This window comes from Thermobia domestica, chromosome 12 (assembly GCF_964235325.1).
Source record: "Thermobia domestica chromosome 12, izTheDome1.hap1.1, whole genome shotgun sequence".
Taxonomy (NCBI): domain Eukaryota; kingdom Metazoa; phylum Arthropoda; class Insecta; order Zygentoma; family Lepismatidae; genus Thermobia; species Thermobia domestica.
In genome coordinates this window covers 92,956,212-92,971,440 of record NC_137465.1, presented here as the reverse complement: position 1 = coordinate 92,971,440, position 15,229 = coordinate 92,956,212, and the positions used below count along the sequence as shown (strand labels likewise).

Below are 15,229 nucleotides of genomic sequence, written 5' to 3'. Positions count from 1 at the left end.
TCTGTTGCCCAACCTATGACTGGTATTACTCCAAATCCTGCGCTACTCACCATTCTCTTCACGCAGCTGGATCCCGCACTCCATAATGTTAAATCTTTCTATCTGAAACTGGTCCGCTACTGCACTCGACTTGGTTTACAACAACTTATAAAACACAGAATGGCATTATCCTCAAAACTACAAACCCGAATCTATATCAACATATCATCTACAAAGTCGGACCAGCCATGTTCGGCACCAATGCAAAAGTCCAGTTACTATTACACAATCTCCTGGTTTGAAAACACCACCTCCACCTCACCGAACCCCTTTACTGTCTGTAGTGATTCGTGGCGTTGACCCTAGCATCACCGAACAAGAACTGTCAGATGAACTCAAGGCTGATGATATCCATCCCAGTCGTGCTCTTCGCATCAAAAATGCAACGGGTCCTACTTACATGGTCAGACTGCTTACTGACAACCATACACTCATAGATGATCTTCTCCAACATGGTGTTTTTATTTACCGTTGTCACCATCGAGTTGAGGCATCTCGCACGCCACAACCTCTCTCTCGACGATGCGAAAACTGCCTAACCTACAACTCACATCCGACCAATCAGTGCACTCTTCCATCCATATGTGCACACTGCAAAGGCCAACACAAAATCAAAAACTGCAGTCTCCTTCAACAACCTCCTGTGTGCAACATCTGTAATGGCGACCATGCAACACATGCAACAAAAGCTGCTTATGACATCTTCCATATCCATATGGCAGCCACTTATTCCGGTCTATATTCCGATTTTCATTTCCATTCTGAATCTACACCTCCTGATCAAGATGGCGGGGAACAGAAATAAGATAGTAAAATTGCTCTTCTCCAATATCCGCTCGCTCAAGACTAATCGGGTATTGCTTGAAACCATGACGACCTCACTCAACGTTGATTGTCTTGCACTCAATGAAACTTTTTTGAAGCCAACTGACCGGTACTACTTTCCACACTACCACTTGTTACGTAGTGATCTCCCTAATAACATTGCTCGAGGTGGAGCAGCCATTGCCATCAGACAATCCTTACCTCGTCGTCACATCATACCACCGTATCCTGACCAGTACTCCGAACACGTCATCAGCACCATCTACTTTCCAGCCCTTACTCTGACCCTGGCAACCATATACGTCCGATCTACTCAACCTTTGCCATACCGCTTTCTCACTTACCTGGATGTCAACTTCAAAGCATACGTAGTTCTTGCAGATCTTAATTACCACTCACGCACTTCGGCGCAGAAACAGCGTTGCCAGGACTTCCTACATACCACGCATAGTTCTTGTATTCCTCTGCCCCACCACACTCGGCCTGAGAGTGACACCACACCTGATGTGGTTATAGTCAGTAACAATCTGTTCCCCAACTCTTCTGTGGATGTACTTAGTTCGGTTGGCAGCGATCATCTCCCAGTTCTACTTACAATAACTCCTTCTGGCACCAAACCCAAGGAAGCACCAACATCCTCTGCGACCTACAATTTCGCCAAAGCCAACTGGGAGAAATATCGAACCTATATCACTGAGCAACTGGCTTTTACTCGCACCGAAGTCTCATCTTTAGACGACATTGACCATGTTTCCATGTCTCTTAGTGCAATCATTGCCGGCGCTACCGAACATGCAGCACCGAAACGTTCAATCCACTCACATCGCCCGAGTTTACCACCTCATGCAGTCACTCTCCTTCACCGGTCACATGCCCTTTTGACTGAATACAGGCGGACTCAAGATCCACACTTTCTTTTACTGCATCGACAGTTCCAACGCATGGTCAAACAGTACCTCATAGCCCGGAAAAGACTCGACTGGCGAACCTCATGCAACGAGTTGCGCAACGAAACCAATGCCACTAAATTCTGGCACTTATTTAAACGTCTTACTTACCAACGCCGGGGCTCCCAATATCCTATTCTTGTTGATGGCAACGTCCCTACGACGGTTTCTGACAAAGCAGTCGTCTTCGCTAATAACTTAGAGGCTGTCTTCACAATTCACAGTGCTCCATTGTTTTCCCATGCATCACACCGTCATATTACCACTTTGGGTAATCCTGAGCGACCATTACATAACCTGACATGGCCCATCAACCTGATCCGACTGATTCCTTGACAGCTCGAATCACTACTCCTGACATAGTCGCTATGCTTCGTAGACGCCAAATACAGCACCTGGGGCCGACACTATCACATATAACCAAGTTCGGCAAGCCCCAACAGAACTCCATAATGTCCTCGCTCAGTTGTATACTACTATTCTCACGACTGGCCATTTTCCTGCTCTCTGGAAGCTCGCAAAAATTGTAGTTTTTCTAAAACCGGACAAAGATCCAACCAACCTCGGATCATACCGCCCAATTAGTCTAACTAACGTCTTCAGCAAGACTATGGAGCGTATTGTGGTCACACGCCTTTATTCTTATCTCCAAACTCATCATCTTCTACCCCCAACGCAAGCTGGCTTCAGACCATCATTCAGCACTACGGATCAACTGCTCAAACTCTCCAGCCTCCTGGTTAATCACTTTAATAAACGCCTGCCTTCTGTCCTCATCTCATTTGACGTCGAACGAGCATTCGATACTGTGTGGCATCAAGGCCTTATTTTCAAACTACTACGTATTCTTCCTTTACCGTACGTTCGCCTCATAGCCAATTTTCTGTATCAACGTTCAGCTTATATCCTAATTAACCAGGCTCAATCCCACCACTTTGTTCTTCGCGCTGGTGTACCACAAGGCTCAGTTCTCTCCCCCTTACTATACATCTTATATGTAGCAGATATGCCCCAACCTCGGCCGCCCATCCACGCACTCCAATTTGCTGACGACACCGCCTATATCACCTTGTGTTCTTCTGTTGATCGTATCAACATCACTCTCCAACCAGCACTCGATAAGCTCGTCAGCTGGTGTCTGAAGTGGAAGCTGAAAGTAAACCCCTCCAAGACCCAAATGGCATTATTCGCCCGCAACCGCAACAAATTTTGTCTAACAAGAAATCCCGAGCGTCTACATCGTACGCTTCTCGACTCACCGTTGACCTTGTCAAACAGTGTCAAATATCTAGGTGTAATTTTTGACAAACATCTCACCTGGACCGCCCATCTATCCCTATTACAAGCTAAGATTAGACGTCGTATAAATTTGTTGCGAAGTCTCTGCGGCACCAACTGGGGTCTCAACACCAGACTTATTCTCCATACATCCAAGGTTTTTGTCCGCCCTGCCCTTATTGCCTGGTTGTCAGCTTCACAGCACTTCTACGACAAATTACAAGTCCTGGAACGTCATGCTCTGCGGCTTGCATACTCATTACGGCCACATACTCCTACTCAAGAGGTCTACCGCCGCACCACCATTCCCACGCTCTTACAGCATCTGTATCGCCCCCGCACTCGTTACATGCAGCGCCGTATAGCAGAAGCGCATCCTATCCTTGGTGAATTAGTAGATCAGACTCCTGCACAACCACGGCATGCCTATCCTCCAGTTGACCATCTACTCGCTTTACATGACCAAGAAGAGACCACTGCTACCTATAACCCACGTCGTCGAATATATCATTGCCATCCGCATATCTATAATCCGTAACCTCTGTCCTCCATATTTGGGTTTTCATCGACGCTCATGCACTTCTACTACCGCATCCCTAGATATAATAATGAATATACAACTATACATTTAATAGCTTCCTGAGCCCATCTATAAACAAAAGATTCCAACAACTCCGTTTTCACTGGCCCCAGAGAAGGCGTTACCTTCTGTGCTCCGCCCAGTTTCGACTGGGAATGAAATTGCAGGTTTAAAAAAATATGCAAAAATATACTCTCTCTACAGCTAGACGTACCATACGTTACAAGCTGCATTTTGTACCAAGCCTAGCCCAGCTGGGAAGTGTTAACGTGCCACCGAGGATATTGTGTAGCATACGCACAATTGAGATTAGCATGCATACGCTCTCATTGGGATTGACATTACTTTTCAGTGCTGGAGGGTGGATCCCATCATCATCACTGATCATCTCACGTCACCTCATCTCATTTGGACATCTGTATCTGGTCGTTGTTATTCTCTTCTCATTCTATTTACATCTAACACGTTGTACTGGCTTCGGCCATACCACAGTCTTCAAGATCCGTGGGTGTGTTCCCTCTGAACTCGATGGAGTTCAAGGGGGCCAAACCCAGAACGGGTCCCAATCCTCAAAAGCGATCAGGTGATACACTACAGTCACAAGATACGAAGAAAGAAACTCGATCACGATCTCCTTGCAGTCAAGCATCCGATAGTGACATAGATGATCAAAATATGGACATTGCTTCAAACCAACCTCCACCGATTTTCAATTTTCTTCTCACCAATACCAAATACTCAACTCCAAAACATATCCTAATCCAACTCATGAAATGCTATCCAAGAGCCAATGTATCTCAAATAGTCTTCACTCGCAACGGAATCATCATCAAATCTTCAGAGCAAAACCTCGCTACTACAATTCGAAATAAAGCAGGATTTCACATCTTTGGCGATAAAGCCAACCTTCAAGCTCTCGCATCAACCAGAAAAAAAGCTACCACCACCACCACCTAGACGTCAGCCTATGTTTTCAGTAGTAATAAAAGGCGTTCCACCGGCCTATTCAGACGAAGAAATCCTTGACGAATTACGTCTCGAATGTTATGAAATCCATAAATGCATTCGTATCAAGTGTCAGTCAGGCCTCACCTATCTTGTTCGAGTCCTTACAGCAACCAAAGGAACAGTAGACGATCTGCTTCAAAATGGTGCCTATATATATCGCAGACGACACAGAGTAGAACCATCTCGCACTTCACCAACACTTCCTATCCGCTGCGAACGGTGCCAAACATATGCCTCACACCTAACAAAAAACTGTCCTAACTCACCGCGATGTGGACATTGCAATGAAGACCATACAACCAACCACTACCCCAACCTTAAAAAACCACCTCTATGTAATACCTGCCATCACCAGCATCCAACCTACAGTTACAAATGCCACGAAAAACCTGCTCCACCAACTGACAAACTTGAACTCTCACTCCCAATCCGCACTACCGATTCCGCTACAACTCCTACAAACTCCTTACGAGAACGTGTCACAGTAGAAGACTTGCTTCGCTTAACGACGCTCATTCTACAAAATATCCATCTCTTCTTACGACCACATATTCTTATGCAGGTCGACCAAATCGCCCAACAATTATTTGGCCTACAACTTTCTGCCACCTATACAGGTCCACATGCTCACTTTTCCATAACTTCTACTAAAACAGATCCAGAATGGCCATCTCTGTAAATACAAAACCCATCCAAACAACCTTTCTCATGTTATCAATCACCATGGTAGTCACATTCCTCTTTCTTAACATTCGATCTCTTGTCACTCATAAAACGGTTTTTGAACAACTTCTCCGAGAGGAAAAAGTACAGGCTTTTACCCTAAATGAAACTTATCTCAAACCTACTGATTATATCCGCATTCCTCAGTTTCAATTACAACGTCATGACTGTCCTAGACCTTATCAACGAGCTAATGGTGGCACAGCAATTGGAACCTATCATACTATACCTGTGCGTCCTCATACTTTCCCCAAACCACATGATCTCCCAGAGTATTCCATAGTCACACTGTATCTTCGCACAAAAATCATTACTCTTTGCACCATATATGTCAGACCAGGCCACCCTATTCCCTACGATTTTTTTCAATACATCGACAATACGTTCAGACATTATATAATCATGGCAGATATTAATATTCATAGTCGTCCTCAGACAGAGAAACAACATTTTCAAAACTACATTTCTAATAATCTAGCCGTCGACTACCATCATCTCCCATCGCCATCACGCCCAATCAGCAATACCTCACCCGACATAGTGATCAGTACTCCTTCTCTTACTATTCACAATCTCAGAGTTCTACCACCTTTCGGCAGCGATCATGCTCCGATAGTCCTTGATCTTATTATCACCACCCACCCCAAAAAACAACCCCCGCCAATTCACTTCTTTGATTACATACATGCGAACTGGGCTAATTTTCAAACCGACCTCAAAACTTCATTGTAAAATCTACAGGAGCCCACTACTGAAGAAGAACTCTATAACCTTGTGGACCAAATCACAACAACCCTTGACACAGCCACCCAAAACAACATCCCTCTTCGTACACGTCATCCGCACAAACCTCCAATACCTCCACAATATCAATCTATCCTTGCTGCTTCTAGACGCTCTTTCCGTGACTTCCAACGTACACTTTCATCCGCCCAACATCACAAGTTACCTACTTTGGGATCATCTTTGATTCTAAACTCAGTTGGAAACCCCACCTACAAAAGATTCGATCACAGGCAACGAACCGCTTAAACCTCCTCCGACGGCTAGTGGGCACAACCTGGGGCTTACATACCGACACCGTCATCACGACCTATAAAGTATTCCTCCGACCTGCTCTCACACATGGCCATATCTGCTGGATCTCTGCCCCTGATGAACTATATAATAGACTCGCCATCTCCGAAAGACATGCTCTCCGACTTGCTTATCGAATCAAACTACCAGCACCGACTGCCGACCTCTATCGCCGAATCAACTTTCCAACAATATTTCCATACTTAGAAACACTTCGCACTAAATATATTACAAAAGTCATTGCAGACGGAAATCCGATATTCCTAGACACCTTTCAACAGGACATAATACATGATACGCCCCCACGTCACCAAGCCACTCCTCTCCAACATCTTCTCACTCTATACTATAACACTCTAGACGACGATGACCCTCAAAAGGCCGACATTGCCATCTATTATCCACCTCATCTTAGTCCATGCATTTATCCATCTCTGCACTAGTGTTCCATCAATGTTGCTAGCAGCGGGCTTTATCTGTCTACATCAGTCCTGTGACGCCCCAGGGCAGAAGATAACCATTCACTCGTCCATACTAACATATACCCTCGTGTTTGTGACGTGCACCTGCACTTCACCTCATCTCTCATAAAAAAATAAAAAAATAAAAAATAAATAAAAAAATAAAAAATAAAAATAAAAAGATGCCCACAAATAGCAATGAAATAAAATAAAATAAAATAATGCTCTAAACCATCAATGCCCTATAAATAAAAAAAATCCCCATACCTATAATTCTCGTCCCGAAGAAAGGGCGTAACACTTTCATCGGTTTAACCTAATATATATATATATATGCAAAAGATACTCATCCGTGCTTTTCTTTCCCAGCGAGGCATCTAGATGCCAAGTCTATATTCAGGTTATTACTCTTCTGTCGACGCAGATCAGGCAGATCTGAATCTAGGGCGAAGTGTTGAGGAGAGGATTCAGAGGGTTTCACCCAATCGAGGACGTCTTTTGTATCTTTTCGTTATTGATCTCATCTCATTTCATTTCCTCATTTCCAGAGTCGTCTAACATCTCAAGGGATGGCATCAGGTGGCCGTCCGGGACTACCTCCGCAACCTCCGGGTCCGTCTCTTGAACCTACCTCGGTGGGCAAGGGGGCCGACCGCAAGCAGAAAGCTACATCTGAAGGCAAAGATACCGGTAGATCCCGCTCTCGCACTCCCGACAAAACTAACAGCACTTCTCATCAGCCGCCATTTAAACGCCATCACACTGTTAGTGACTCCGGCCAGTCTATTAGTTCAATGAATCAAGACGACGACAAAGAATTCCCATCTCTTCTTAATACTTCCAAACCGTGTCTGTATTCATTTTTACTCACAAATTTTGACACCAAATTTGACAATACAATACTAGCCTTCCAACAACTGGTAAAATTTCTGTAGCACAGATAGTTCGCACTCGTAACGGAATCATTTTCAAATCTTACGATTCTACTTTTCTAACTACCGTGCGAAATAAGAGCAGCTTTGAAATCTTTGGTAAGCACGCCAGTATGAAGCGCCTGGAACCTAGGGCATTTCGACAAGCACCACCACCACGTAAAACTCCGGCTCTCTCGGTTGTCATTAGAGGGGTTGACCCTTCTTTAACCGACGATGAGGTCATGGAAGAACTTACCCTTGAGGGACACTCCATTCTAAAATGCCTTTGTATTAAAAACGACCAAGGAGCTACCTATATGGTACGAATATTAACCAACTCTCAAACTACTATTGATGATCTTCTTAATCATGGTGCCCTCATCTATAAAAAGAAACATCGAGTAGAGCCATCGAAATAGCCGCCAACTATACCATTGAGGTGTGAGCGCTGCCAAGCATACAATTCACATCCAACATCGAAATGCACCCAGCCACTTCCAACACTACTCCTGCACCTTAATCATGGGTATTTCATTACTGTTTCTTAATATTCGGTCACTTACTTCCCAGTATACTCTCTTCGAACAGCTACTTCTAGAAGAAACTATTCAGGCTTCCCTTCTGAACGAAACTCTCCTTAGTCCATCTATGATGTTCAGGATACCTCGCTATACCCTACTCCGTTCTGATTCTACCATCGCAGCACGCCGAGCAAATGGGGGAGTGGCCATTGGCTTCCATGCTTCGATTGGTCACTGCCAATATCATCCTGCATTGATTAACGTTCCAGAGTATCTTATTACTACGTTATACATCCAATCCCTTTACGTTACAATAGCTACCATATATGTACGCCCTGGACACCCCATCCCACGCTCATTCTTTCTTTACATCTCGAATAACTTTAAATATTATATCATAATGGCCGACATCAATATTCACAGCCGTCCAGATAATCAGAAACAAAGCTTCCTTGACTTCATTACTACTCATACTACCGGTCATATTTTTTATATACCTAAAGCAACCAGACCCATCACGAATACCACACCTGACGTAGTTATTTTTTATGGCAATCTCTTACAGCGCTGCACACTTGAAGTGCTCGATTCCATAGGGAGTGATCACCTTCCCATCAAGCTTCATATCGATCAACCGCAGGCTCCTACTCTTCATTCGCTACCTGAACCTCGCCGTGTTCCACGATTTGATCAAGCAAAGTGGAATGATTATCGCACTACTATTGCTAAAGACCTGGTTACCATTGAGCCTCCTACTACCGAAGGTGATCTTTACGCACGAGTGCCTGAAATCACGTACTCCATTCATCACGCTTCTGACCTTCATATACCCACAACTGAAATATCCAGGTACCAACCACGTTTACCGCCAAACTACCTACCTCTCATACATCGTTCTCGCGAATTCTTTCGCGAATATCAGCGCAATAGTAACTTAGAATCTCACCGTCGTCATCGTCAATTTCAGCGCTTTGTGCGTAATTACGTCAGGGCACATAAGCTTCGCAACTGGGTGAAGACGTGTATCAACTTAGCCGAAACTTCACACCCTACTAAGTATTGGAAGCGATTTCATATGTTAACTGGGAAGCTTACTCGCACACCATATCCGCAGTTACTTAATAACAAACCATTACACACAGATGAAGAAAAAGCGAACGCCTTTGCAGACCACCTACAGACTACCTTCACCCCGTTCCCATCTGATTTTGTTCAAAGACATTCTACTGGTCGCTTGAATTTATCATCTCCATATCTACAACCCAGTGCAGCACACATTCTTCCAGACAACAATTCTCTCACAGCTCCAATTTCTACATCTGATATCGCCACCGTCGTAAACCTCAAGCGCAAGACAGCTCCTGGCATCGATCGCATAACTTATCGTCATATCAAAGAGGCTCCTTAACCTAGGAAGGTCTTCTACTGCTTCTTTCATATATATACTCTTTTATTCTCCGGACCGGCTACATCCCTTGTGACTGGAAGACCTCTTCCACTCTTATGTTTCTTAAGCCCAACAAACTTCCAGATTCGGTTGCTTCTTACCGTCCAATACAAATAACCTCCGTCTTTAGCAAAATTCTTGAGCGCATCATTGTCATCAGAATACATCACCATTTTTCTCAATATAATCTCTTGCCTGTACACCAAGCTGGTTTTAGACCTTATTTCAGTATCAATTACCAATTACTCAGACTTCTCAATCACATCGCGAATAATTATAACACTGCTCGGCCTTCATGCCTCATTCTTTTTGACCAAGAGAAGGCGTTTGATAAAGTGTGGCATTTAGCCCTCATGTTCAAACTTTACCGTTTTAGGCTTCCACTCTCCTACCTCCGTTTCATATTCCATTTTCTTTCTAACCGCCTACCTTATGTTACCATCAATAGTTCTTCATCACATCCGATCTTCATCCATTCTGGTGTACCTCAAAGCTCCGCTCTCTCGCCTCTTCTCTACCTTCTGTTTGTAGCTGATACGCCAACCCTTCCTACAAATGTTCATACTTTTCAATATGCAGATGACACTGCCTTTCTTTGCAGGGCCAGAACTATTCAACAAATCAATTCTGCACTCCGCCTAGCAATAGACTCTTTTCTCCGATGGTGTGCTAAGTGGCGCCTTCATATTAACTCGACTAAGACTCAAGCTATCGTCTTCATACCACCTCGAAAACGTTCTCGAGTTCAGAAAAAACCCAATCTACTTAATCGAGAGCTTCACGGCCCACGAACATCACCTACTAAACAGGTTACCTACCTTGGTATCACCATCGATCATCATTTAACTTAGCGGCCACATCTTCAAGCAATCATTCGTAAAGCGTATGCTCGGCTAAATTTACTAAAATGTCTAGTTGGTACCACATGGGGATTTCGTCCAGTTCTAACTTATGGTCATCGCGCTTGGGTTGCTGCACTACCTTTTTTCTATCAGAAATTACAAGTTCTTGAAAGGCACGCATTTCGTCTGGCTTATAGGGTCAAGCTTCCCAGCACGACGCAGGAGCTTTACGACCGTGTCTCTTTTCCTACCATTCTCCGTCATCTTGAACAGTTGCGACTAAAGTTCATCACAAACCGGTTACTACATACTATGGATGCCGAACGCCACTATGATTTAGGATATCAATTTTCTACTTGCCCTCTATCCCTACTCTTCTCTTTATATCTCAAAACCATTCCACCAGACCATCCAGATCATTTTGTCGCTTCAGCTTAATCTTCAGATCACCTTCCACTTCATATATCACCTACATATTTTGCACCGTAACCTATTGTGCTAACAGGGTTCCACTTGTCTATATTACTGTCCAGAGCAGCCCCTGGACAAGAAGATAATCTGCATTCGTCTCACTAACATATCCTTGTGTTGTCCTGTCATATGCACTTCATTGTCATTTTTTTCCTGTCCTCATGATTATGAACAAAGTTCATAATGTCCAATGAAATTGAATAAAATGCAATAAAATCAATAAACTGAAATTATCATCTAAAAATAAAATAAATGACTCTTTCCGCTTACTCTTACTTCCCATATACCAACTCCAATATCCTTCCTTCCCCAGTCTCTGCACTTCTCACCCCGGAAAGAGGGCGTAACCCTCGCAAGGTAGCTAGCCTTCGGCTAGCAATTAAAAATAAAAAAATATTCAAAACACCTTAACAAGAAACCTAGCCCCTCTTGTGTCTGTTATTGTGTCAGCGAGGACCAGGTATTGTAATACGTACCTGTGAGCATAACACAAATACTACACTTAGGGGATTGACGAAAGTTCTCGCTTTCGAAGGGTTCCTTGATTTTTGAACTTCACCTAATCATCTTTTCATCTTTCATCTCCGTTTGGGATTCGGCTCTAGTACTCTTCATCTTTGTCGCGGACTCAAGCAATTCTCCCGGACAGTCGAATCTGGTTCAGACATCTCCGTTAAATATCGAGCCAAATGGTCGGAAAAACCGCAACCGCGTATTGTTACTGGCACTACGTGTAGTACAAGCTACCACCAGTTTTCCAACATCTTATGCAACCTGTGTAGCTAACGGACAAAGAATTCGTTCGAGATCTTTTAATTGCCGAGCAAACATTGGAAGAAACAACGTCTCACACCAATCGCAGATCCTACTGCTGCTAATAATCCTAGCACTAATATGGATTGGACATCCAGTTCCGCTGAAAATCAAATTCTGTTTTATCAAGAAACTATTTATAACTTCTTGTTAACTGATTATGATCCGAAATACGACACAGTGCGCGCTGTCTTTCAGCAACTTGTAAAATACGTTCCTCGTCCAGAAATAAGAGAAATCATCAAGACTCGTCGTGGTATAATCCTGAAATCGACCAATCCAAAATTCGCCACTCACGTCCGCAACAAGGCGACTTTCGAAATTTTTTGGTTGAAAGCAAACATACCTACTTTAAGCTCGAGCGGACGAAAGACACCACCTCCATCAGTGGTCATTCGTGGCGTAGAACCCGACTTCACCGATGAAATCTACTCTGAATTACATCAAGAAGGACCACCTGTCAAGCGGTGTATACGTATCAAGAACAACCAGGGTCCAACATACCTAGTTCGCGTTCCTACTGATCGACCAACTTCTTCTACACGGTGCATATATATACCGACGTCGTTACAAAGTGGAACCATATCGCACACCAGCACCTCTGCCGGTTAGATGCGAGAAATGCCAACAATACAATTCTCATCCGACATCTGAGTGTCCGAATACCATCAAATGTGGCTATTGTTCACTGGAACATCCGACAAAAATCTGCCCTAATCTTAAGGAACCACCACACTGTGACCGATGTTCTGAAAGACATCCCACTTATAGCTACAAGTGCAAAGCTAAGCCTAAACCCGATCCAGCTAAGCCAGAACTTGTTGTACCGATACGTTCTGTTGGCACTCCAACACCACCAGCAAATTCGCTACGCCACCCAATAACTGTTGAAGATCTCTTGCGCTTCCTTACTATATCTTTACAAAATATTCAATTTTTTGATCGCAACCACTTCCTGAATCAGATCATGTATGCAACCAAATTACTGTTTAACTTACAACTTCATGCTACCTATTCCGGACCTACAGTTCACTTTCAAATTCAGCCAATCGAAGTCTATGTTTAATGTGGGTGGTTCTACATACACTTGTATACTATGTATTATTATGGCTTATAATTTGCTTTTTCTCAACATTCGATCAGTCTTAACCCATCACGTTCTCTTCGCACAACTTCGGCAAGAAGAAAACATAGCAGCCTTTGCACTTAACGAAACTTACCTCGCACCACATCTTTCCTGCTATTTTCCGAGATATCATCTTCTCCGCCATGATGCTCCATCTGGCCCAAGAGTCTGCGGAGGTACAGCTATAGGTGTTAGCCAACGCCTTCCTTATCGAGCAGTTACTGTTCCATTTCAGCTCACACACCATCTTCCTGAGCATAATGTCATGACTATTTATTTTCGAGGCCGTGCTGTCACCTTCGTCACCATATATTTTCGTCCAGGAAAAGCAATCAACTATGACTTCTTTCGATATATCCATTCTACCTTTAGGCATTACATTATCATGGCAGATCTAAACATTCATAGCCGGTCACAGCGAGATAAAACTAATTATCTCGACTTTCTTCAGACTGAAACAGTTGCCGAGTTCCATGTTTTACAGAAACCTACACGCCCTGTCAGCAATCCTACTCCTGATGTTGTCATTACATCAACACCTCTCTCGCAGAGTATACATATCGATGTGCTTGATTCTATAGGTAATGATCATGTACCTATCAAACTTGCATTTCACTGCTCCCCTCGATCTGAACCTAAGCTACCTCCTCAGAAAGTATTCTACTACAAACGAGCTAATTGGGAACAATATCGCTCTGATTTGGACAATGCTATTAATACATTACTCATTCCTACTACACAATGTGATCTTGATCAAACAATCGCTGCTCTTACTGAATCTATTCAAGATGCAGCACACCGTTCCATTCCAACAACAGAAGTACAATTACATAAACCAAATTTGCCTCCGCACTATTTATCTTTCATATCCGCTTCTCTTCGAGCACATCGCGAGCACCTCGCTACTGGGAATCTTGAAACGCTTCGACTTCATCGCCAATATCTTCGGATTACGCACAATTATATTGTTGCCTATAAGAAACGCCAACTGATTCAAACTTGCAACACACTCACAAGTGAATCACACCCCAGTAAATATTGGCGCAAATTCCATCAACTTACTGCGACAGTATCCCGCACACCATACCCCATTGTTCACAATAATCAGCCAGTGATCACTGATATGGATAAAGCTAATACGTTTGCTTCATTTTTTCAAGATATTTTTAAACCTCTCTCTGGTTGGTATACACCGCAACGCCTACAAAATTCAATAAACCGACGTACAGATCCAACATCTGTTTCTCTGCGCCCATCTATCAACCACTCTTTAGAACCCAATAATCAACTTAGCACTCAGATTCAACCAGATGATATTCCCCAAACATTGCTCTGTAAACGAAACACTGCACCAGGCTTTGATTCTGTTACCTATGTTCTCATCAGGCAAGCATCACCTGCTTTTCTACTTTTTCTCAGCGCCATATATACTTTCATCCTGCGCACTGGATTTTTTCCAATCGACTGGAAATACTCCAAAGTTCTTCTATTTCCCAAACCTATCAAACCTTCAACTGACGTACAGTCCTATCGCCCTATTCATCTCACCAGCTGCCTTTGCAAAATATTAGAACTCATTCTAGTCCGCCGCTTGCACGCTCATCTTACAACTCATAATGTACTTCCTGTTCATCAAGCCGGTTTTCGACCTCATTTTAGTACGCTGGATCAGTTATTACGACTATCTACGGCTGTTTATGATCAATACAACACAGGTTTTCCTTCTTGTCTGGTAGCCTTTGATCTAGAAAAAGCTTTCAACAAGGTTTGGCACCCTGGTTTACTAAACAAACTCCATAACTATTTCCTACCATCCTCGTATATCAGATTCATCCATTCTTTCTTACTAGGGCGACTAGCATACATCTCTATTGACGGAACACTTTCTCATCCGACCTTCATCCAATCTGGCGTTCCTCAAGTCTCGTCACTGTCTCCTTCAATATACCTACTGTATGTTGCCGGCCTTGTGGTTCCAACCATCAACACATTTCAGTTTGCTGACGACACCGCCTTTTTTACGACAACCCGCACAGTGCAATCCATCAGTAAAACTATGCAAACGGCAATTGATGCATTCGTTCACTGGTGTAATGTATGGCGATTAAGTATTAATTCTACCAAAACTCAGGCTATTGTTTTCCTAACACGTAGACG

General features: G+C 43.5%; 1 protein-coding gene across 1 annotated transcript; it reads left to right on the top strand.

Moving 5' to 3' along the window:
- Positions 1 to 908: 908 nt before the first annotated feature.
- On the top strand, positions 909 to 2,147 carry LOC145666038 (uncharacterized). Its single transcript, XM_081733137.1, has one exon. It carries the CDS (start codon positions 909 to 911, stop codon positions 2,145 to 2,147), a length of 1,239 nt encoding a protein of 412 aa, XP_081589263.1.
- Positions 2,148 to 15,229: the final 13,082 nt, after the last annotated feature.

Excerpts from the sequence above, each read along its gene's own strand:
- LOC145666038 (XM_081733137.1), top strand. The coding sequence starts at position 909 with ATGACGACCTCACTCAACGTTGATTGTCTTGCACTCAATGAAACTTTT.